Below are 22,397 nucleotides of genomic sequence, written 5' to 3'. Positions count from 1 at the left end.
CATTAGGACAATGGTTATCCTGTGAGAAAGCACAGGACTTGTGAACTGCCTCATGTACCCCTAGCATTTGTATGTAAATGAGGCCTAAAGCAAAATTTACCCGTAACTGGGATTTTTTCAAAATCCCTGACCAAATTTTTTTTAAATTACCAGTTTACCCTGACAGAAAATCTCCAGCCAGATTTCATCTTATGATCATTCTTTTAAAAATATGTTGATGTTCTTAACGGTTCTACTTATTTATGATGTTATTCTATTTCTTCACTGACAATAGTTGCAAATTTCAAATATAGTAGAATCTCTAGTTTAAACATGTATCAGTAGTATGCTGGCTAACGCAGAGACCGAGGTTTGCAAACCACATTTCCCTTCACTTTTTTACTAATCCTATTCACCTTGTTAAATTTATGAATTTAATCCTGTGCTGGGTCTCACAGGACTATGACATTTAAAAGGTTACACCAAGCAGCTGGTTGATGGTTAAGTTTATGATTTAAATATATGAGCAGTGGCTTGCACCTACAGTCTCAGCTACGACGGAGGCTGAGGTTGGAAGATCACTTAAGCTCAGGAGTTTGAGGCCAGCCTCAGCAACACAGCAAGTCTCCGTCTCTGAAAACCGTAACTTATGAGTGCAGGTTTTCATAACCTAGTGGAAAGCAAGCACAACAGAAGACATAACATTTAAGTCACCTGCAACATTATCAGTGATATATTAGCAAAATGTTTAAACGCTGAACTGTCTCAACTGGATTTGAAATCATAAGTCATTTCTCTTACAAACATTTTCATTACTGTAGTAGCATTTGGTCATTTCTTTTTCAGTCATTATCACTCTAGTTATTTTGGAGGGAGTGGTATTTGTTAATATCAATAACTCTGAAAAACAGATTATAAATGAGATCAAAGCTAGCATTTTTTTTTTTTTTGAGATGGAATCACCCAGGTTGGAGAGCAATGGCCTGATCTCAGCTCACTGCAACCTCTGCCTACCAGGTTCAAGCCTCCCAAGTAGCTGGGATTACAGGTGTGTGCCACCACACCCAGCTAATTTTTATATTTTTAGTAGAGACAGGGGTTCACCATGTTGGCCAGGCTGGTCTTGAACTCCCAACCTCAAATGATCTGCCAGCTTCAGCCTCCCAAAGTGCTGGGATCACAGGTGTGAGCCACTGTGCCCGGCAAAGCTAGGAATTTTTTTACATTAAGTGGAAGTAGTATCTGCAGGAAGAGAAAGAGCTTACCTGCTTTCCGAATCTACGTCTTAGAATATTAGATGTGCTCAAATGTTGAACCTGATTCAGTCTGATGCACAGGTTTTAATTCCCCTCATGTTATTGGCGGCTGCTGCTGCTGCTATGTTTTTCTTCCTGAAGAGTGCTGGAGCAACTTCTGTTTCCGCCACGGACACTTTCCCTATCTAATATTCACGGCACCGTTGCAAAGGATAGAGTCATGCTGGCACACATGCTTAAAAGCTTTTGGGGTGGAGCCAAGATGGCCGAATAGGAACAGCTCCGGTCTACAGCTCCCAGCGTGAGCAACACAGAAGACGGGTGATTTCTGCATTTCCGTTTGAGGTACCGGGTTCATCTCACTAGGGAGTGCCAAACGGTGCAGGACAGTCGGTGCAGTGCACTGTGCGTGAACCGAAGCAGGGCGAGGCATTGCCTCACTCGGGAAGTGCAAGGGGTCAGGGAGTCCCCTTTCCTAGTCAAAGAAAGGGGTAACAGATGGCACCTGGAAAATTGGGTCAATCCCACCCTAATACTGTGCTTTTCCAACGGGCTTGGAAAACGGCACGCCAGGAGATTGTGTCCTGCACCTGGCTTGGAGGGTCCTATGCCCACGGAGTCTCGCTGATTGCTAGCACAGCAGTCTGAGATCAAACTGCAAGGCAACAGCCAGGCTGGGGGAGGGGCGCCCGCCATTGCCCAGGCTTGCTTAGGTAAACAAAGCAGCCAGGAAGCTCAAACTGGGTGGAGCCCACCACAGCTCAAGGAGGCCTGCCTGCCTCTGTAGGCTCCACCTCTGGGGTCAGGGCACAGACAAAAAGTCAGCAGGAACCTCTGCAGACTTAAATGTCCCTGTCTGACAGCTTTGAAGAGAGTAGTGGTTCTCCCAGCACACAGCTGGAGATCTGAGAACAGACACACTGCCTCCTAAAGTGGGTCCCTGACCCCTGAGCAGCCTAACTGGGAGGCACCCCCCAGTAGGGACAGACTGACACCTCACTCGGTCAGGTACTCCTCTGAGACAAAACTTCCAGAGGAACTATAAGACAGCTGAATTTGTGGTCTCACGAAAATCCCCTGTTCTGCAGCCACCGCTGCTGACACCCAGCCAAACAGGGTCTGGAGTGGACCTCTAGTAAACTCCAACAGACCTGCAGCTGAGGGTCCTGTCTGGTAGAAGGAAAACTAACAAACAGAAAGGACATCCACACCAAAAACCCATCTGTACATCACCATCATCAAAGACCAAAAGTAGATAAAACCACAAAGATGGGGAAAAAATAAGGAGAAAAACTGGAAACTTTAAAAAGCAGAGCACCTCTCCTCCAAAGGAATGCAGTTCCTCACCAGCAATGGAACAAAGCTGGACGGAGAACGACTTTGATGAGTTGAGAGAAGAAGGCTTCAGACGATCAAACTACTCCGAGCTACAGGAGGAAATTCAAAACAATAGCAAAGAAGTTAAAAACTTTGAAAAAAAATTAGAAGAATGGATAACTAGAATAACCAATGCAGAGAAGGGCTTAAAGGAGCTGATGGAGCTGAAAGCCAAGTTTCGAGAACTACGCGAAGATTGCAGAAGCCTCGGTAGCTGATGCGATCAACTGGAAGAAAGGGTATCAGTGATGGAAGATGAAATGAATGAAATGAAGCGAGAAGGGAAGTTTAGAGAAAAAAGAATAAAAAGAAATGAACAAAGCCTCCAAGAAATTTGGGACTATGTGAAAAGACCAAACCTATGTCTGATTGGTGTACCTGAAAATGACGGGGAGAATGGGACCAAGTTGGAAAACACTCTGCAAGATATTATCCAGGAGAACTTCCCCAATCTAGTAAGGCAGGCCAACATTCAGATTCAGGAAATACAGAGAACGCCACAGAGATACTCCTCGAGAAGAGCAACTCCAAGACACATAATTGTCAGATTCACCAAAGTTGAAATGAAGGAAAAAATGTTAAGGGCGGCCAGAGAGAAAGGTCAGGTTACCCACAAAGGGAAGCCCATCAGACTAACAGCTGATCTCTCGGCAGAAACTCTACAAGCCAGAAGAGAGTGGGGGCCGATATTCAACATTCTTTTTTTTTTTTTTTTTTTGAGACGGAGTCTCGCTCTGTCTCCCAGGCTGGAGTGCAGTGGCGCAATCTCAGCTCACTGCAAGCTCTGCCTCCCGGGTTCACGCCATTCTCCTGCCTCAGCCTCTCCGAGTAGCTGGGACTACAGGCGCCCGCCACCACGCCCGGCTAATTTTTTTTTGTATTTTTTTAGTAGAGACGGGGTTTCACCGTGGTCTCGATCTCCTGACCTCGTGATCCGCCCGCCTCGGCCTCCCAAAGTGCTGGGATTACAAGCGTGAGCCACCGCGCCCGGCCTCAACATTCTTAAAGAAAAGAATTTTCAACCCAGAATTTCATATCCAGCCAAACTAAGCTTCATAAGTGAAGGAGAAATAAAATACTTTACAGACAAGCAAATGCTGAGTGATTTTGTCACCACCAGGCCTGCCCTAAAAGAGCTCCTGAAGGAAGCACTAAACATGGAAAGGAACAACCGGTACCAGCCACTGCAAAAACATGCCAAATTGTAAAGACCATCAAGGCTAGGAAGAAACTGCATCAACTAACGAGCAAAATAACCAACTAACATCATAATGACAGGATCAAATTCACACATAACAATATTAACTTTAAATGTAAATGGGCTAAATGCTCCAATTAAAAGACACAGACTGGCAAATTGGATAAGGAGTCAAGACCCATCAGTGTGCTGTATTCAGGAAACCCATCTCACATGCAGACACACACATAGACTCAAAATAAAGGGATGGAGGAAGATCTATCAAGCAAATGGAAAACAAAGGCAGGGGTTGCAATCCTAGTCTCTGATAATAGACTTTAAACCAACAAATATCAAAAGAGACAAGGCCATTACATAATGGTAAAGGGATCAATTCAACAAGAAGAGCTAACTATCCTAAATATATATGCACCCAACACAGGAGCACCCAGATTCATAAAGCAAGTCCTAAGTGACCTACAAAGGGACTTAAACTCCCACATAACAATAATGGGAGATTTTAACACCCCACTGTCAACATTAGACAGATCAACGAGACAGAAAGTTAACAAGGATATCCAGGAATTGAACTCAGCTCTGCACAAAGTGGACCTAATAGACATCTACAGAACTCTCCACCCCAAATCAACAGAATATACTTTTTTTTTCAGCACCACACCACACCTATTCCAAAATTGACCACATAGTTGGAAGTAAAGCTCTTCTCAGCAAATGTAAAAGAACAGAAATTATAACAAACTCTCAGACCACAGTGCAGTCAAACTAGAACTCAGGATTAAGAAACTCACTCAAAACCGCTCAACTACATGGAAACTGAACAACCTGCTCCTGAATGACTACTGGGTACATAATGAAATGAAGGCAGAAATAAAGATGTTCTTTGAAACCAACGAGAACAAAGACACAACATACCAGAATCTCTGGGACACATTCAAAGCAGTGTGTAGAGGGAAATTTATAGCACTAAATGCCCACAAGAGAAAGCAGGAAAGATCCAAAATTGACACCCTAACATCACAATTAAAAGAACTAGAAAAGCAAGAGCAAACACATTCAAAAGCTAGCAGAAGGCTAGAAATAACTAAAATCAGAGCAGAACTGAAGGAAATAGAGACACAAAAAACCCTTCAAAAAATTAATGAATCCAGGAGCTGGTTTTTTGAAAAGATCAACAAAATTGATAGACCACTAGCAAGACTAATGAAGAAAAGAGAGAAGAATCAAATAGATGCAATAAAAAATGAAAAAGGGGATATCACCACCGATCCCACAGAAATACAATCTACCATCAGAGAATACTACAAACACCTCTACGCAAATAAACCAGAAAATCTAGAAGAAATGGATAAATTCCTTGACACATACACCTTCCCAAGACTAAACCAGGAAGAAGTTGAATCTCTGAATAGACCAATAACAGGCTCTGAAATTGTGGCAATAATCAATAGCTTACCAACCAAAAAGAGTCCAGGACCTGATGGATTCACAGCCGAATTCTACCAGAGGTACAAGGAGGAACTGGTACCATTCCTTCTGAAACTATTCCAATCAATAGAAAAAGAGGGAATCCTCCCTAACACATTTTATGAGGCCAGCATCGTCCTGATACCAAAGCCTGGCAGAGACATAACCAAAAAAGAGAATTTCAGACCAATAATCTTGATGAACATTGATGCAAAAATCCTCAATAAAATACTGGCAAACCGAATCCAGCAGCACATCAAAAAGCTTATACACCATGATCAAGTGGGCTTCATCCCTGGGATGCAAGGCTGGTTCCACATATGCAAATCAATAAATGTAATCCAGCATATAAAGAGAACCAAGGACAAAAACCACAAGATTATCTCAAAAGATGCAGAAAAGGCCTTTGACAAAATTCAACAACCCTTCATGCTAAAAACTCTCAATAAATTAGGTATTGATGGGACATATCTCAAAATAATAAGAGCTATCTATGACAGACCCACAGCCAATATCATACTGAATGGGCAAAAACTGGAAGCATTCCCTTTGAAAACTGGCACAAGACAGGGATGCCCTCCCTCCCTCACCACTCCTATTCAACATAGTGCTGGAAGTTCTGGCCAGGGCAATCAGGCAGGAGAAGGAAATAAAGGGTATTCAGTTAGGAAAAGAGGAAGTCAAACTGTCCCTGTTTGCAGATGACATGATTGTATATCTAGAAAACCCCATCGTCTCAGCCCAAAATCTCCTTAAGCTGATAAGCAACTTCAGCAAAGTCTCAGGATACAAAATCAGTGTACAAAAATCACAAGCATTCTTATACACCAATAACAGACAAACAGCCAAATCATGAGTGAACTCCCATTCACAATTGCTTCAAAGAGAATAAAATACCTAGGAATCCAACTTACAAGGGATGTGAAGGACCTCTTCAAGGAGAACTACAAACCACTGCTCAATGAAATAAAAGAGGATACAAACAAATGGAAGAACATTCCATGCTCATGGGTTGGAAGAATCAATATCGTGAAAATGGCCATACTGCCCAAGGTAATTTATAGATTCAATGCCATCCCCATCAAGCTCCCAATGACTTTCCTCACAGAATTGGAAAAAACTAAAGTTCATATGGAACAAAAAAGAGCCCGCATTGCCAAGTCAATCCTAAGCCAAAAGAACAAAGCTGGAGGCATCACGCTACCTGACTTCAAACTATACTACAAGGCTACAGTAACCAAAACAGCATGGTACTGGTACCACAACAGAGACATAGATCAATGGAACAGAACAGAGCCCTCAGAAATAATGCCACATACCTACAACTATCTGATCTTTGACAAACCTGACAAAAACAAGAAATGGGGAAAGGATTCCCTATTTAATAAATGGTGCTGGGAAAACTGGCTAGCCATATGTAGAAAGCTGAAACTGGATCCCTTCCTTACACCTTATACAAAAATTAATTCAAGATGGATTAAAGACTTACATGTTAGACCTAAAACCATAAAAATCCTACAAGAAAACCTATGCAATACCATTCAGGACATAGGCCTGGGCAAGGACTTCATGTCTAAAACACCAAAAGCAATGGCAACAAAAGCCAAAATTGACAAATGGGATCTAATTAAACTAGCTTCTGCACAGCAAAAGAAACTACCATCAGAGTGAACAGGCAACCTACAGAATGGGAGAAAATTTTTGCAACCTACTCATCTGACAAAGGGCTAATATCCAGAATCTACAATGAACTCAAACAAATTTACAAGAAAAAAACAAACAACCCCATCAAAAAGTGGGCAAAGGACATAAACAGACACTGCTCAAAAGAGGACATTTATGCAGCCAAAAAACACATGAAAAAATGCTCATCATCACTGGCCATCAGAGAAATGCAAATCAAGACCACAATGAGATACCATCTCACACCAGTTAGAATGGCCATCATTAAAAAGTCAGGAAACAACAGGTGCTGGAGAGGATGTGGAGAGATAGGAACACTTTTACACTGTTGGTGGGACTGTAAACTAGTTCAACCATTGTGGAAGTCAGTGTGGCGATTCCTCAGGGATCTAGAACTAGAAATACCATTTGACCTGGCCATCCCATTACTGGGTATATACCCAAAGGACTATAAATCATGCTGCTATAAAGACACGTGCACACGTATGTTTACCGTGGCACTATTCACAATAGCAAAGACTTGGAACCAACCCAAATGTCCAACAACGATAGACTGGATTAAGAAAATGTGGCATATATACACCATGGAATACTATGCAGCCATAAAAAAATGATGAGTTCACGTCCTTTGTAGGGACATGGATGAAACTGGAAAACATCATTCTCAGTAAACTGTCGCAAGGACAAAAGACCAAACACTGCATGTTCTCACTCATAGGTGGGAATTGAACAATGAGAACTCATGGACACAGGAAGGGGAACATCACACTCGGGGACTGTTGTGGGGTGGGGGGAGGGGGGAGGGACAGCATTAGGAGATATACCTAATGCTAAATGACGAGTTAATGGGTGCAGCAAACCAACATGGCACATGGATACATATGTAACAAACCTGCACATTGTACACATGTACCCCAAAACCTAAAGTACAATAAAAAACAAACAAACTGTTGAATAAAAATATTAATTAAAAAAAAAAAAAGCTTTTGGTAGGAAGGGGAAAAATTCAAAACAGATCTGGCCACTTGGCTATGATACTAAAACAACTTATCCAAATGTTTTATTTTGCATAACAAGTTTATTTTTTTAAAGGCATATAGACAATAAACAAAGTAAATAATCAGATCTTAACTTCTGTCCTAGAATTGTTCCTTTAAGTTCTAGTCTGTGAGCACTTGTAGTTCAATAATCGTCATCTTCATCAGAGTCCATTACTTTTCTTCTGTTGAACTGGGAGGAAAATTGAGTGTCAGAACATTTCTAATAAAGCGTAACTCAAATTTTCCGAGAAAAGATTTCTACCAATTTTAGTAAGACATTTGTGTCTTTAAAGCAACTTAGCATGAACTAAAAGGGTGGGAATGGAGTCAAGAGCCTATACAAATTAGAACCCTCCCCCAATAGATTCAGCCTTTCTCCCCAAACTTTCACGTGTTTGACAAAAGGAAAGTGTCTCTGGGCTGAAAAATATGTGTGGTAGATGTATATTCAACATTAATCTTTAAAGTATCCATCTTTTCATTTGCCACGAGCATCTGGGGACACTTACTTTCACTGTTGTCGTCTTTTCTGTTTGTTGGCTTACTTTTTTAAGGATTTCTATTAAACCTTGTTCTGATACCTAGGTGAACCAGAAAAAAGAAAAACAGTACTTTTTTAAACAAAGAATTTACCTCTGCAGATGGAATCACTTTGTACTCTTTTTGAGGTGTGGGAAAAGAGCTCAGGAGGGAAGGAGTGGTGAGGCAGGAGGTTGAAACTATTGGTTATAACTATTGGTTTAAGCTCCAAATAAAATTTGCTCTGCTATTCTTCATTTGAGGAGGAGGGGGAAGTATCCATAAAATTGCGTCCTCAGGAAAACTGAAAGCTAACATATTTAAGAACTCCTTTATCATCACTAGCTGAGTGTGACAATCACATATACCACTGTTTGGTTTCAGGAATACAGACACACCACTTCTGCCCGAGAAGCTTAAACATCCCCTTGAAGGAGGTTAAGTCACACTCGGAAAAGATCAACCCAACCAGCTCTCTCCCACACAAGCAGTTCTCAGTGTGAGGGGTTTAGGGGACATGACCAATTCGGGTAGGCTGTGGTGGCGGTAGAGGGCTTCTCAGGGCAGGTGGGGTTTGTCTTGATCTCAAAGGTCAGGTTTGCCAGAACATTCCCCTCATGGCATTGCAGCAACACAGAGAACATAAGCAAGGCATCTTAGCACCTTCTCATCTGCAAAACACACCTTCTACTTACATTGGTAGTATTTTAATTGGTGTTACTGACAAACCTTGTTTCCAGTGCAGGGGTAATTGAAGCTAGCTGACCCTAACAGTCATTGGGTCACAGACACCAACAAGGTTCCAGAGCAACGCCAGGAAAGGAGCGAAGCAGAGGAATTCAGGAAAGGCAATTTATTCTCTTTTACAGTAGGTATGACTATTCTCTCCAATAATTTCTTCTAAGAGTCAGCAAGAATTCTGTAATCTAGTGAAGATGCAGCTGACCTTTTGAAGCCATGTTTTGATAAAGCAGGTAACAGTAAAGTTCCTCAAGGCCGTCTAAGCTTACCTTCTCACTTAGTTGTCCGTATCTTGCCATCTGTATAAGGTAATTCTCTACTGCTTTAGTTTTTTCAGGCTTTACAAGTGCTAAGTTACTTACTAAAAAGAAAAAATACATATGCAAAAAAGCCATTAAAATCAAATGCACTTACGTTATATCTTAAAACTACGCATTGACCTTTCCAAAGCACTTCACAAGCTTGTCTCTCAACCAGTGTAGGGCAAGACAGTATTGTTACTTCTCTTAAAAATGAGAAAACTGAAGTTCAGCCATGCCAATCTCCACATGGGCACGTGGTGGTAGTGGCCCAGCCAAGATTAAAGTTAGGTTCTCAGATTCTAAGCACCATGCTTCCTGTTTCTTAAAATATATGACTGCCCTCTGGAAAGCGGTTTATTACACATAATGGTGGTGATCCACCTGTGGCTGCCTTTTCTACACTCAAACTGGGCTTCCAGTTAAAATACAGAAAATACCAGTTCATTCTGATTGGCTCATTTTTTCTTTCTACAGGTTTTGGTTTTTATGATTAACAACTCTGAACATACACTAAAACTGACAACACATACAAAAGCCCCTAAGTCCCCATCACCCATGCCAACTACCAGCAACATTTTGTGATTGGCCCTTTGAGTTGTTTCCTATAAATCTTACCTAATACGCACCTGGAGAACATCTTGGGAAGAGAAGTGACCTGGTACTTTTACTAGAGATTAAAGTACAGTTCTCTAGGTTTATAAACTTCATACTTCTAACACATCTCAAGTGTTTTCAGCCTAAGCAAATATTTCATCTAGTGATAGCAATAATGCTATCTAATCACCCCATTCAACTAACTCAAGCTAACTTTATGGAAATGAAATCAAAGATGCTTACACCTGGCCCGGGCCGACTGATCCAGAACTTGGGCTAAGATACTGTTTCTCATTTCTGCTTCCCTACAACAAAAGCATAGGTCAAACACAATTAAAACAGAGCTGTCGGCATTCCCATGTAACATACGAAAAAGAACCCATCCAGTATGTGTCTCCACATGGAGCCTGCGGTACTAACACTGCGTTATGGTAGTTGCTGTACACAAGGCTGCAGCTGCATTCAAGTAGAATCCCCTTTTGCCCTCAAAGAACCAGCTTTATATTACACAGGTGAGAACCTACCAGGCTGGAAGGTGAGCTTTACAGTTTCATCAGAGTGGAGCCTCAGTTCAAACACCATCACCAACATTTCTTAAGTACCTATTGCGTGACAGGTGCTAGAAATTTATAGTGGGATTTCAGGCAATTAGAAGGACCACGTGACTAATCTATATCATTTTCTTAGAGATAAAGCTGAGATCCAGGAGGCTATGCTAAAGAGACATAGGTAACTGTGGCCAAGCTACAGCCAGATTCCATGTTTTAAGACTCTCAGTTCTATTTTTCCGGGTGGGGAAGGGGAATGAAATTATTAACTTTGCAACTATCCTCACTTCTTCCTACCTACCCAAATAGAAAGTAGTTCATGTTCACAGGACAGTGGTCTCAGGGACTTGTAAGTTTCTTTTTTCTTTCAAATGAAATCCTTTAAGAAATCTAAAAACAAATGAGCACAGATGCTTTGGCTCAACCGAGAGGGAGAGCTGGGGCTGGCTGTGCCCACTATCCACTCTCAGCTCAGAGACCCTTGGGTTCATGGAATGTGGCTTAAAGCTCATTTCCACAGGCCACTTCTTTATAGTTTCAGTACCGCAGCCCTGCCACAAACTTTAAGAGATGGGGTCTAGGCCGGGCACAGTGGCTCACGCCTGTAATCTCAGCACTTTGGGAGGCCGAGGTGGGTGGATCACTTGAGGTCAGGAGTTTGAGACCAGCCTGGCCAACATGGCGAAACCCCATCTCTACTAAAAATACAAAAATTAGCCGGGCATGGTGGCGGGTGCCTGTAATCCCAGCTACTTGGGAGGCAGAGGCAGGAGAATCGCTTGAAGCTCGGAGGCAGAGGTTACAGTGAGCCAAGAATGTGCCACTGCACTCCAGCCTGGGTGACGGAGAGAGACTCCATCTCAAAAAAAAAAAAAAAAAAAAAAAAAAAAGATGGGGTCTCACTCTGTTGTTCATGCTGGAGTACAGTGGTGCAATCACAGCTCACTGCAGGTATGATCAGCTCAAGCTCCTGTGCTCAAGTGATTCTTCCACCTCGGCCTCCTGAGTAGCTGGGTCTACAGGCTTCAGTCACACCTGGCCTGCCACAAACTATTATATCACAGAACCCTAAGATGCCATCAATTTTAAGATACGCCATAGTTTTACGTATCTCTAAAAATGAAAAACCCTAAAAATGAGAGGTCTCATAGAGATTTCCATTCAAAACTGGGGTATCTTGGGAGGCCAAGGTGGGAGGATCACTCGAAGCCAGGAGTTTGAGACCAGCCTGGGTGATATAGCGAGGCTATTAAAAAAAAAAAAAAAAAAAAAAAGTTTTAAAAAATTAGCCAGGCATGGTGGTGCACGCCTGTAGTCTCAGCTCCTCAGGAGGCTGAGGTGGGAGATCACTTGAGCCCAGCAGGAGTTTGAGGCTGCAGTGAGTTCTGATCCCACCACTGGGATATCAAAGAGCAACATTCTCAGTACAAAGTAAAGAAGAAATAAATCTGCCATGCAGTAAGGGGCAGTACAAAAGCTTGCATACACCTGGCCCTGACGTAAAGAAGAAAAAAGTTCAGTCTTACAGGGTTGCTGTGTGAATTCACACTACTAGGCAGGAGGCAGGGGAAAACCTCAAGCAGAGAATTTAACTTTCAGTGGTCTCAGAAATGTACTCAAGTGATGGCAGAGTCAAAAGTAAATCCCCTCTGGAAGAATCTGGGGCAAGAGCAATCTGTTATAAAAGGCATCCTGATTTCAGATATGTGACAATAAGATGTACATAGCAGAATCAATGAAATTCGCGTTGTTTTACTTCCTATCACTACTCCAGATGCTTCTTACCATCTGTCTTCTCCCAAACCCTCCCTGCCTTCCTATTTCTGTAGACCCAGCACAGTGCCTGACCCAGAGCAGGTGCTCTATAAATATTTGCTGGAGAGGAGGAGTAAGGTGAGGAAGGGGAAATACAGAATTGTCCAGTAGCTAAAGGGTTTCAGTTTTGCAAGATGAAAACATTCTAGAGTGTGAACACTACTGAAGAGCACACTTAAAAATGGTTGTGGTGAAATTTTATTTAACCACAATTTAAAAAAATGATAGCATGATAGGGTAATCACATACTCATTCAATAAACCTGCCACCGAATCAATTACCTGCATCTGTCTCAGGTGCTCTGCGCTGTGCTGGGATAAAACAGTCAGAATAGCTTAACAGTTAACACTTACTGAGCACTTACTAAGTGAGGCACCGGACTCATGTCACCCCCACATCCGAGGAAACTGCCACAGCTGCCTATTATTAGGCTCATTTTTAAGGTACTCACATTTTAGCAGAGAAACATCAACCAGTAATTGCAATACAAGGTCTGATGTGGAGCTGCACACGTGTTTATTTAACAATAATGAAGATACCCTGCAGATGATTTTGGCCGAATCACCATTCCAGCAAAACAAAAAATCTGAGTCACACGCCTGCTTAAAATAACTACAGCAAAAGAAATCCATTTGGTGAAACCACCCTTCAAAAAGTTCACGTTTCCAGCCCATACCTGTGCTTTGCTTCCTGTTGGGCCGCATCGCCAGGATCCTGGAAAAAAAAATTAAATTTAATAGAGAAATTTCACGGGGGGAGGGGGGGCGAGAAAAAGGAACGGTTCTGTTGTTTCCTATACATAACAGTCTCTTGCAGTGGCAGAAACAACTCCCCAAATAATAAACTGGGCCTCACAGAAATCAATGAACTAGTTCCCACTTACAACGTTTTGATGAGCGTCTCAACCTCACAGAACGCTTTGGAATACAGAGCACCCTGGGGAGGGGAATCCCTGTATTACGAAACCGTGTTTTACGTATAGGAATAATATATGGAAAATAAAACGGGCCTCGGTATTACAGACAACGATAACTCAAAGACTGCGCCCTCCGTCCCTAAGGTCCCGGTCCCTTGTCCCTTATCAGAAACGCCTCTCCGGGCGTCTGATCCATCCAAGCTTCCCGGGCGGCCCCTCCCTGTCATCCCGGCGAGGCGAGCGTTCCTCCGACCCTGCCGCGCTCTCAGCACCCGGAACACAGCGGACCCTCAATACCTGTCGGCTAAACTTGGGTCATAACAACTGAATTCTGGAAAACCTGAATTCGGTCCGGCTGCCGGCTCCAAAAGCTGAGACTGTGCTTGGATCCAGGCCCGACAGGACCGGCTCCAGGCCAGGGGACCCCACACCCCAACGCCCGGGCAGGTCCCGCACGTGGCGGCCCCCGCCGCCAGCCTCCTGGGCCCCTCGCGACTGGAAAAGCGACGAGGCCACCTCGGAGCCAGCCACGAGGCCGCCAGGGCAGCGCCGGGGACCAGGACCCCGGGGAGGCGCCCAGAGCCTCCGCCCCGGGGCGCGCCCTCCACTCCGGGCGAGGGCGGCACCCCGCGGGGGCCAGGCCTGGCGGGGGCTGGTGCGCTCACCCCGTGTTTGGCCTGCAGCTCGGCTAGCCTCTGTCTCCTCAGCGCCTCAAGCTCCTCGTCCGCCATGGCGCGGCCTCAGCGGTGGAGCAGCCGCGGTCACTCTCGCAGCCCCTCGACGCGAGCGCGGCCTTGACCACTGCGCAGGCGCCCGCGGGGGCCCAGGCGTCACCAATCCAGCCCGGAGCCACGCCCCGCACCGCTGCCAGGGCGCCCGGAGAGGCCCGATTCCCCGATTTCAGGCGGTCGAGCTTAAGCGCACGGCGGGGCGGGGCCTGGGGCGGGGCCTCTGGGATCCACCTCCCACCCGTGATCGGCGCCTCTGCGTGCGGGGACTTGGGCTGCACTGGGGCGGGGTTGCGCTTTGGAAAGGTTAAAACCTAAAAGTGTGGCATCAACAAGTATAATAATTATGGGTACAATGTGCTGGTAGCCTAGAGGGCTAGGCGCATATTATCTCTATTTATAGATGAGGAACCAGGGGCGCAGGAAGGCTGAGTGGGGTGATGGAAATGTCCTAAAGCTGTATCGTGGCAGTGGCTGCCCGGCTCCTCGGTGCACACAGATGCCGGCCGGTGGCTCGCCGCCTGTGGTCCCCGCGCTTCGGGAGGCGGCAGGGTCATTTGAGGTCAGGAGTTAGAGACCAGCCTGGGCAATATGGCAAGAGCCTATCTCTACTAAAATTTTAAAAAACTAGTTGGGCGCGGCGATGTGCACCTGTAGTTCCAGCTACTCAGGAGGCTGTGTCAGGAGGATCGCTGGAGCCCGGAAGTTCGAGGCTGCAGTGAGCCGTGATTGTGCCACTGCACTCCAGCCTGGGAGACAGAGCCAGACCCTGTCTCTAAAATAAAAAATAAAAATAAAAAATGTGCACAGACCCTCGCCATCTGCCTCCTCCACGCACAAAAGGGCTTTTCCTGGGAGGACACTGCAGTGGGCAGCTGTGGCTGGTGTAAACTCTTTGGTGGAACAAATCCCTTCTGCCTTTGACTTTGGCAGAGAGGATATTCAGCTGCCTAAACGTGTGACTCATACAGATTCTGTTTGTTTGTTTGTGTGTGTGTTATTTTATTTTATTTTTTACATTAAAAAAATACAGATGGGGTCTCGCTATGTTGCCTAGGCTGGCCTCTATCTCCTGAGCTCAAGCAATCCTTTTGCCTCAGCCTCCCAAAGTGCTAACATTACAGGCATGAGCCACCACACCTGGCCTGTGTGTTTTAATTGTGGCAAAATATACACAATACAAAATTTACCATTTTCACCATTTTCAGGTGTACTTTCCAGTGGTATGAAATACATTATTGTGCAGTTTCACTCAATCTCAGCTCACTGCAACCTCCACCTCCCGGGTTCAAACGATTCTCCTGCCTCAGTCTCCCAAGTAGCTGGGACCACAGGCGTGCACCACTGTGCCTGGCTAATTTTGTATTTTTTAGTAGAGATGGGGTTTCACCATGTTGGTCAAGCTGGTCTCAAACTTCTGACCTAAAGTGATCCACCTGCCTCGGTCTCCCAAAGTGCTGGGATTACAGGCGTGAATCAATCTCTACAACTTTTTTTTATCATCCTGAACTGGAACTCTACCCAGTAAAGATTTAGGTTGGTGCAAGGGGCCTTTAATAGGAATGGGTGGAGGTGGGAGGGGTCTGAGAATAATAATCAGTCTCCACCCATTCCCATTCTAGTTTCTATGAATTTGCCTATTCTAGGTATCTTGTATATGTGGAATCATACAATATTTGTCCTTTTGTGACTGGCTTACTTCACCTAGCATATGTCTTAAAGGTTCATTCATGTTGTAGCATGTGGCAGAATTTCTTTCCCTCTTTAGGCTGAATATATTCCATTGTATGGATATACCTAGCATATTTTGTTTATCCATTCATCTGACAATGGACACTTAGGTTGCATCCACCTTTTGGCTATTATTAATAATGCACCTATGAACATGGGTGTACAAATATCTATTCAGGTCCGTGCTTTCACTTTTGGATACATACCCAGAAGAGAAATTGTTGGATCATGTGATAATTCTATGCTGAGGAATGGCCATACCATTTTCCACAGCAACTGCACTATTTTACATTCCCACCAACAGTGAATGAAGGTTCCAATTTCACCATCTCCTCACCAATATTTGTTGTGTTCTGTTTTTTGTTTGTTTTTTTTGCTTGTTTTTGATAGTAACCATCCCAATGGGTATGAGGTGAGGTATTGTGGTTTTGATATGCATTTCTCTAATGATTAGTGATGTTGAGCATCTTTTCATGTGCTTGTTGGCCATTTGTATATCTTCTTTAGAAAAATGTCTACTCTAGGCCGGGTAAGGCGATGGCTTACTCCTGTAATCCCAGCACTTTGGGAGGCTGAGGAGGGCGGATCACGAGGTCAAGAGATTGAGACTATCCTGGCCAACGTGGCGAAACCCCGTCTCTACTAAAAGTACAAAAATTAGCTGGGTGTGGTGGCACACACCTGTAGTCCCAGCTACTCAGGCTGAGGCAGGAGAATCACTTGAACCCGGGAGCTGGAAGTTGTAGTGAGCCAAGATCGCACCACTGGACTCCGGCCTGGTGACAGAGTGAGACTCTGTCTCAAGAAAGAAAAGAAAAGAAAAGAAAAGAAAAGAAAAGAAAAGAAAAGAAAAGAAAAGAAAAGAAAAGAAAAATGTCTACTCTAGCCCTTTGCCCATTTTAAAATTTGCTTTTCTTTTTTGTTGTTGAGTTGTAGTAGTTCTTTACATATTTTAGATAATCCCTTATCAAGGTATATGATTTGCAACTATTTTCTCCCATTCCATGAGATTTACATTCTGTTGATTGTGTCCTTCAATGCACAAAATATTTTAATTTTCAATAAAGTCCAATTTACCTATTTTTTCTTTTGTTGCCTTTGCTTTTGGTGTCAACCCAAGAAATAACTGCCAAATCTAATGTTACGAAGCTATTCTCCTGCTTCCTTCTAGAAGTTCTATAGTTTTAGCTCATTATGTTCAGGTCTGTGGTCCATTTTGAGTTAATATGGCATTAGGTAAGGGTCCCACTTCATGTTTTGCATGTGGCTATCCAGTTTTCCCAGCAGCATTTGTTGAAAAGACTGTCCTTTCCCCACTGAATGGTCATGGTACCCTTGTCAAAAATAATTCGACCACACATTGGAGAGTTTATTTCTGGCTCTGTATACTATTCTTTTGTCTATGTGTCTTTCTTTCACTCTTTTTCTCTTTTTTAAGAGACAGAGTCTCTTGCCTAGGCTGGAACACAGTAGTGAGATCATGGTTCACTGTAAACTTGAACTCCTGGGCCCTAGCGATTCTCCTGCCTCAGCCTCCCAAAGCTCTGGGATTACAGGTGTGAGCCACCGTATCTAGCCCTATGTGTTTTTCTTTATGCCAGTGCCACACTGTTTTGAGTACTGTAGCTTGGTAGTAAGTTTTGAAATCAGGAGGTATGAGTCATCCACCTTTGTTCCTCCTTTTTTTTTGACAGAGTCTCACTCTGTTACCCAGGCTGGAGTGCAGTGGTATGATCTCGGTTCACTGCAACTCTGCCTCCTGGGTTCAAGCGATACTCCTGCCTCAGCCTCTTTAGTAGCTGAGACTACAGGCATGCAACACCATGCCTGGCTAATTTTTGTATTTTTAGTAGAGTCTGGGTTTTACCATGTTGGCCAGGCTGGTCTCAAACTCCTGACCTCAGGTTATCTGCTTGCCTCAGCCTCCCAAAGTGCTGGGATTACAGGCATAAGCCACCACACCTGGCTTTGTTCTTCTCTTTCAAGGTTGTTTTGGCTATTCAGGGTCCCTTGAGATTCTGTATAATTTGCAGGATGGGATTTTCAATTTCTGCAAAAAATGTCATCTAGATTTTGGTAGGGATGGAAGTGAAACTAAAATGCTTTGAGCGGGATTGGCATCTTAACAATGTTAAGTTTTCTAATCCATGAACAGGGCATGTCGTTCCATTTTTTTATGTCTTCTTTAATTTCTTTTGGCAACGATTTGGAATTTTCATTGTACAAATCTTTCACCTCCTTGGTTAAGTCCTAAGTATTTTATTCTTTTTGATGCTATTATAAATGAAGTTTTTTTTTAGATTGTGCATGTTAGTGTATAGAAATGCAATTTTTGTGTGTTGGCTTTATATCCTACTACTTTGCTAAATTTTGTTTACTTGTGCTAACAGTTTTTTGGTGGAATCTTTAGAGTTTACATATAAAGTCATATCTCTCTGAACAGAGATCATTTTACTTCTTCCTTTCCAATCTGGATGCTTTTTATTTCTTCTTCCCTAATTGCTCTGGCGAGGATTTTCATCACTATGTTGAATAGAAGTGGTGAAAGCAGGCATCCTTGTCTTGTTCCTGATCTTAGAGGAAAATCTTTCAGTCTTTTACTATTGAGTATGATATTCCCTGTGGTTTCTTCATATATGGATTTTATTGTGTTGAAGTAGTTTCCTTCTGTTTCTAATTTTTTTAGTGTTTTTATGATGAAGTCATGTTGAATTTTATCACATGCTTTTTCCGTATTAGTTGAGATAATTATGTAGTTTCCCCCTTCATTCTGTTAAGGTGTTATATTACATTGATTGATTGATTGATTGATTGATTTTCTTTTTTTTTTTTTTTTTTGGAGACAGAGTCTTGCTTTATCTCCCAGGCTGGAGTGCAGTGGTGAGATCTTGGCTCGCTGCAACCTCCAACCTCCACCTCCCAGGTTCAAGCAATTCTCCTGCCTCAGCCTCCCAAGTAGCTGGGATTACAGGCATGTGCCACCACACTTGGCTAAGTTTTTGTACTTTTAGTAGAGATGAGGTTTCACCATGTAGGCCAGGCTGGTCTCAAACTCCTGACCTCAAGTGATCCGTCTGCTTTGGCCTTCCAAAGTGCTGGGACTACAGGTGTGAGTCACCACGCCCAGCGACATTGATTTTCATATATTGAACATTTCTTGCATTCTAGGAATATATCTCACTTGGTCATGGTCTATAATCCTTTTAGTGTGCTGTTGAATGCAGTTTGCTAGTATTTTGTTGAGGATTTTTGCATCTATGCTGGTAAGGTGCATCGGTCTGTGGTTTCTTGTAGTGTTTTTGTCTGGCTTTGGTATCAGGGTAATTTTGGCCTCATAGAATGACTTAGGATACACATCCTTCCTCTTCCATTTTTTGGAAAAGTTTGAGAAGAATTGATGTTAATTCTTTTTTCAATGTTTGGTAGAATTTTATTTATTTATTTATTTGAGATGGAGTTTCACTCTTGTTGCCCAGGCTGGAGTGCAGTGGCGTGATCTCAACTCACTGCAACCTCTGCCTCCTGGGTTCAAGCGATTCTCCTGCCTCAGCCTCCTGAGTATCTGGGATTACAGGCGCCCACCACCACACCTGGCTAAATTTTTTTTTGTACTTTTAGTAGAGACAGGATTTCACCATGTTTGCCAGGCTGTTCTTCAACTCCTGACCTCAGGTGATCCACCTGCCTTGGCCTCCCAAAGTGCTAGGATTACAGGTGTGAGCCACTGCACCTAGCCATTTGGTAGAATTCATCAGTGAAACCATCTGGTCCTGTACCTTTCTTTGTTGGGAGGTTTTTTAAAATTACTGGTTTAATCTCCTTACCAGTTACAGGCTTATTCAGATTTTCTATTTCTTTATGATTCAGTCTTGATAGCTTGTGTGTTTCTAGGAATTTGTCCATTTCATTAAGTTCTCCAATTTATTGTATACAATTGTTTGTAGTACTCTTATAATCCTTCTTATTTCTGTAAAATTGTCCCCTTTCATTTCCGATTTCATTTATTTGAGTCTTCTCTCTTTTTATAATCAATCTAGCTGAAGGTTTGTGAATTTTGATGATCTTTTTGAAAAACAAATTGTTGAGTTTTTTTATTTTCTTTATTGTCTTTCTATTCTAAGTTTTATTTATATTTGCTGTAGTCTTTATTATTTCCCTCCTTCTGTTACTTTGGGTTTAGTTTGTTCCTTTTTTTCTAGTTTCTTAAGGTGTAAAGTTAGGTTTTGATTTGAGATCTTTCTTCTCTTTTAATGTAAGCATTTATAGCTATAAATTTTCCTCTTAGTTCTGCATTTGCTGCAGCCCATAAATTTGGTGTGTTATATTTCATTTTTAAGTATCTGAAGATAATTTCTAATTTTCCTTGTGATTTCTTCTTTCATCCATTGGTTGTTGAAGAGCGTGTTGCTTAATTCATGTGTATTGGTAAACTTTCAAGTTTTCCTTCTGCTATGGATTTCTAACTTCATTCCATTGTGATCAGAAAAGATACTTTGTATGATTTCAATATTTTAAATTTATTAAGATTTTTTCTGAATTAACAAATAGTATATTCTGAAGAATGTTCCATGTACACTTGTCAAAAATGCTCATTCTTCTGTTGTTGAATGGAGTATTCTGTGTATGTCTGTTAGGTTCAATTGTTCTATCATCTGTTGTTTAAGCCCTCCCTTCCTATTATCTCTCTCTGTTTATTCTATCCATTATTGAAGGTGGGGCATTAAAATCTCCTACTGTATCATAGACTTGTCTATTTCTCCCTTCAATTCTGTTGATGTTTTCTTCACATATATAGAAACACTGATGTTTGGTGCATAATATGTTTATGAGTGTTATATCCTCTTGGCAAATTGACCCTTTTTATATAATGTCCTTCTTTGTGTCTTGTAACAGTTTTTGACTTCAAATCCATATTAATTGGTATTAGTATAGCCACCCTTACTCTCTTTCAGTTACTATTGCATATGGAGTATCTTTTTTTCATCCTTTCACTATTAACCTATTTATGTCCTTAGAGCTAATATGAGTCTCTTGCAGATGGCATGTAGTTGGATCTTGTTTTTGATTTAGCACTGACTTTTCTCATTTTTCTATTTTCTTTCTGTATATCTGAAAGCTTTTTTGTTTTAAATTTCCTCCATTACTTCCTTTCATGTTTAGCTGATTTTTTTTGTAATGATGTGTTTCATAGTCATTATTCATCAGCGGTGATTTTTCAATATTGTTCAACACCAAGGTTATCTCTTTTCTTGTACAACTTCTTGTGTTTCCTAGAGTTTCTGCTTGCTTTTGTTTTTCTTTATAAAAAAATTTGAACAGTCCTTTTTTAAACTCTCTATCATATTATGTATTCTGGCAGTCCCTACTGTTATTATCAGAAAACTCTCTTATAAAGATTTTCATTCTCTCTCTTTATTCTAGACAGGTTTCTCACTAGGCCTGTTGCATACCTCTTATCCTGGATTTTCCTTCATTGCCATCTTGAGTTTTATCCTCTATTTCTTGGATTCCTTATGTTCTTTCTTGGTTTAACCCTTAAGTTTGTTGAAACACATTTTCAAGTAATTGTCTTTAAAAAGTCTGTGATAGACAAATTTTCTATATTCTCATATGTCTAAATATTTAATTGACTGTAACACTTGACTAATTCATGGTTATAGACTTTTGGATAAAATATTTTCCCTCAGAATTACTTTAAATTAAAATATAATACAAAATGTTATTTTTAATTTGCCCTTCTAACTTTGTTATATATTGATAATTTGTAAAATCCCTTACTTTTCATTGTGAAAACCATCAAATCTATAAAAATCGGAGGAATAGTACAAAGAACGTGTATATATCTTTCCCATACATTCATTAATCATTAAGTTTGCCACATTGACTTTATATCTGTCTACACACACACATACTTGTGTGCATATGCACACACACACACACACACAGTTTTTTGAACCATTTGAAAGTTTCAGATATCACGTCAGTTCACTCCTAAGTGTATATCCTAAGAACAAAGATAATATATAATATAATTATTGTACCCAATAAATTAATATAGATAAAATAGTATCATCTACTTGATATAGCCCACATTTGTCTCTCCAGTTATTCAAATAACCTTCACCACCACTGTTTGTTTTCTTGTCAGTTCGTGATCCAGTTGTGTTTAGTGTCCACTCCCTTTGGGGTATAAAGGTACATCTCATCTGTCTTCTAGCATTTGGTGTTCGTGATACAAAAATCTGATTCCTATTCCTTCGTGAGTGGTGTTTTTTTTTTTTTTTCCTTTCTGAAAACTTTTGGTCAAGTGTGGTGACTCACAACTGTAATCCCAGGACTTTGGGAGGCTGAGGTGGGAGGATCACTTGAGGCTGGGAGTTAGAGACCAGCCTGGGCAACATGATGAGCCTAGTGAGAACCCTCTCTCTACAACAACTTAAAAATTAGGGCACGGTGGTACACACCTGTAGTCCCAGCCACTTGGGAAGCTGAGGTGGGAAGGGAAT

General features: G+C 42.1%; 1 protein-coding gene across 1 annotated transcript; it reads right to left on the bottom strand.

Moving 5' to 3' along the window:
• Window positions 1-8,015: 8,015 nt before the first annotated feature.
• Window positions 8,016-14,276, bottom strand: PDCD5 (programmed cell death 5). Its single transcript, XM_032170364.2, has 6 exons — window positions 14,098-14,276; window positions 13,193-13,230; window positions 10,397-10,458; window positions 9,527-9,618; window positions 8,507-8,578; window positions 8,016-8,187 (listed from the first exon to the last, which is right to left on the bottom strand). Exons 1-6 carry the CDS (start codon window positions 14,161-14,163, stop codon window positions 8,140-8,142), a joined length of 378 nt encoding a protein of 125 aa, XP_032026255.1. The 5' UTR covers window positions 14,164-14,276; the 3' UTR covers window positions 8,016-8,139.
• Between the last annotated feature and the right edge of the window lie 8,121 nt (window positions 14,277-22,397).

The sequence above is a fragment of the Hylobates moloch genome, unplaced genomic scaffold, assembly GCF_009828535.3.
Source record: "Hylobates moloch isolate HMO894 unplaced genomic scaffold, HMol_V3 SCAFFOLD_12, whole genome shotgun sequence".
Taxonomy (NCBI): Eukaryota; Metazoa; Chordata; class Mammalia; order Primates; family Hylobatidae; genus Hylobates; species Hylobates moloch.
This window is presented reverse-complemented; position numbering and strand designations above follow the sequence as displayed.

Bases quoted from the DNA above. Each gene is read 5' to 3' on its own strand.
- PDCD5 (XM_032170364.2), bottom strand. From the start codon at position 14,163: ATGGCGGACGAGGAGCTTGAGGCGCTGAGGAGACAGAGGCTAGCCGAG. The intron at 10,459-13,192 runs GTATGGGCTGGA...CTTTTGTTGTAG, and splicing joins CAACAGGAAGCAAAGCACAG to GGAAGCAGAAATGAGAAACA. The intron at 9,619-10,396 runs GTAAGCATCTTT...TTTTCTTTTTAG, and splicing joins TCAGTCGGCCCGGGCCAGGT to TAAGTAACTTAGCACTTGTA.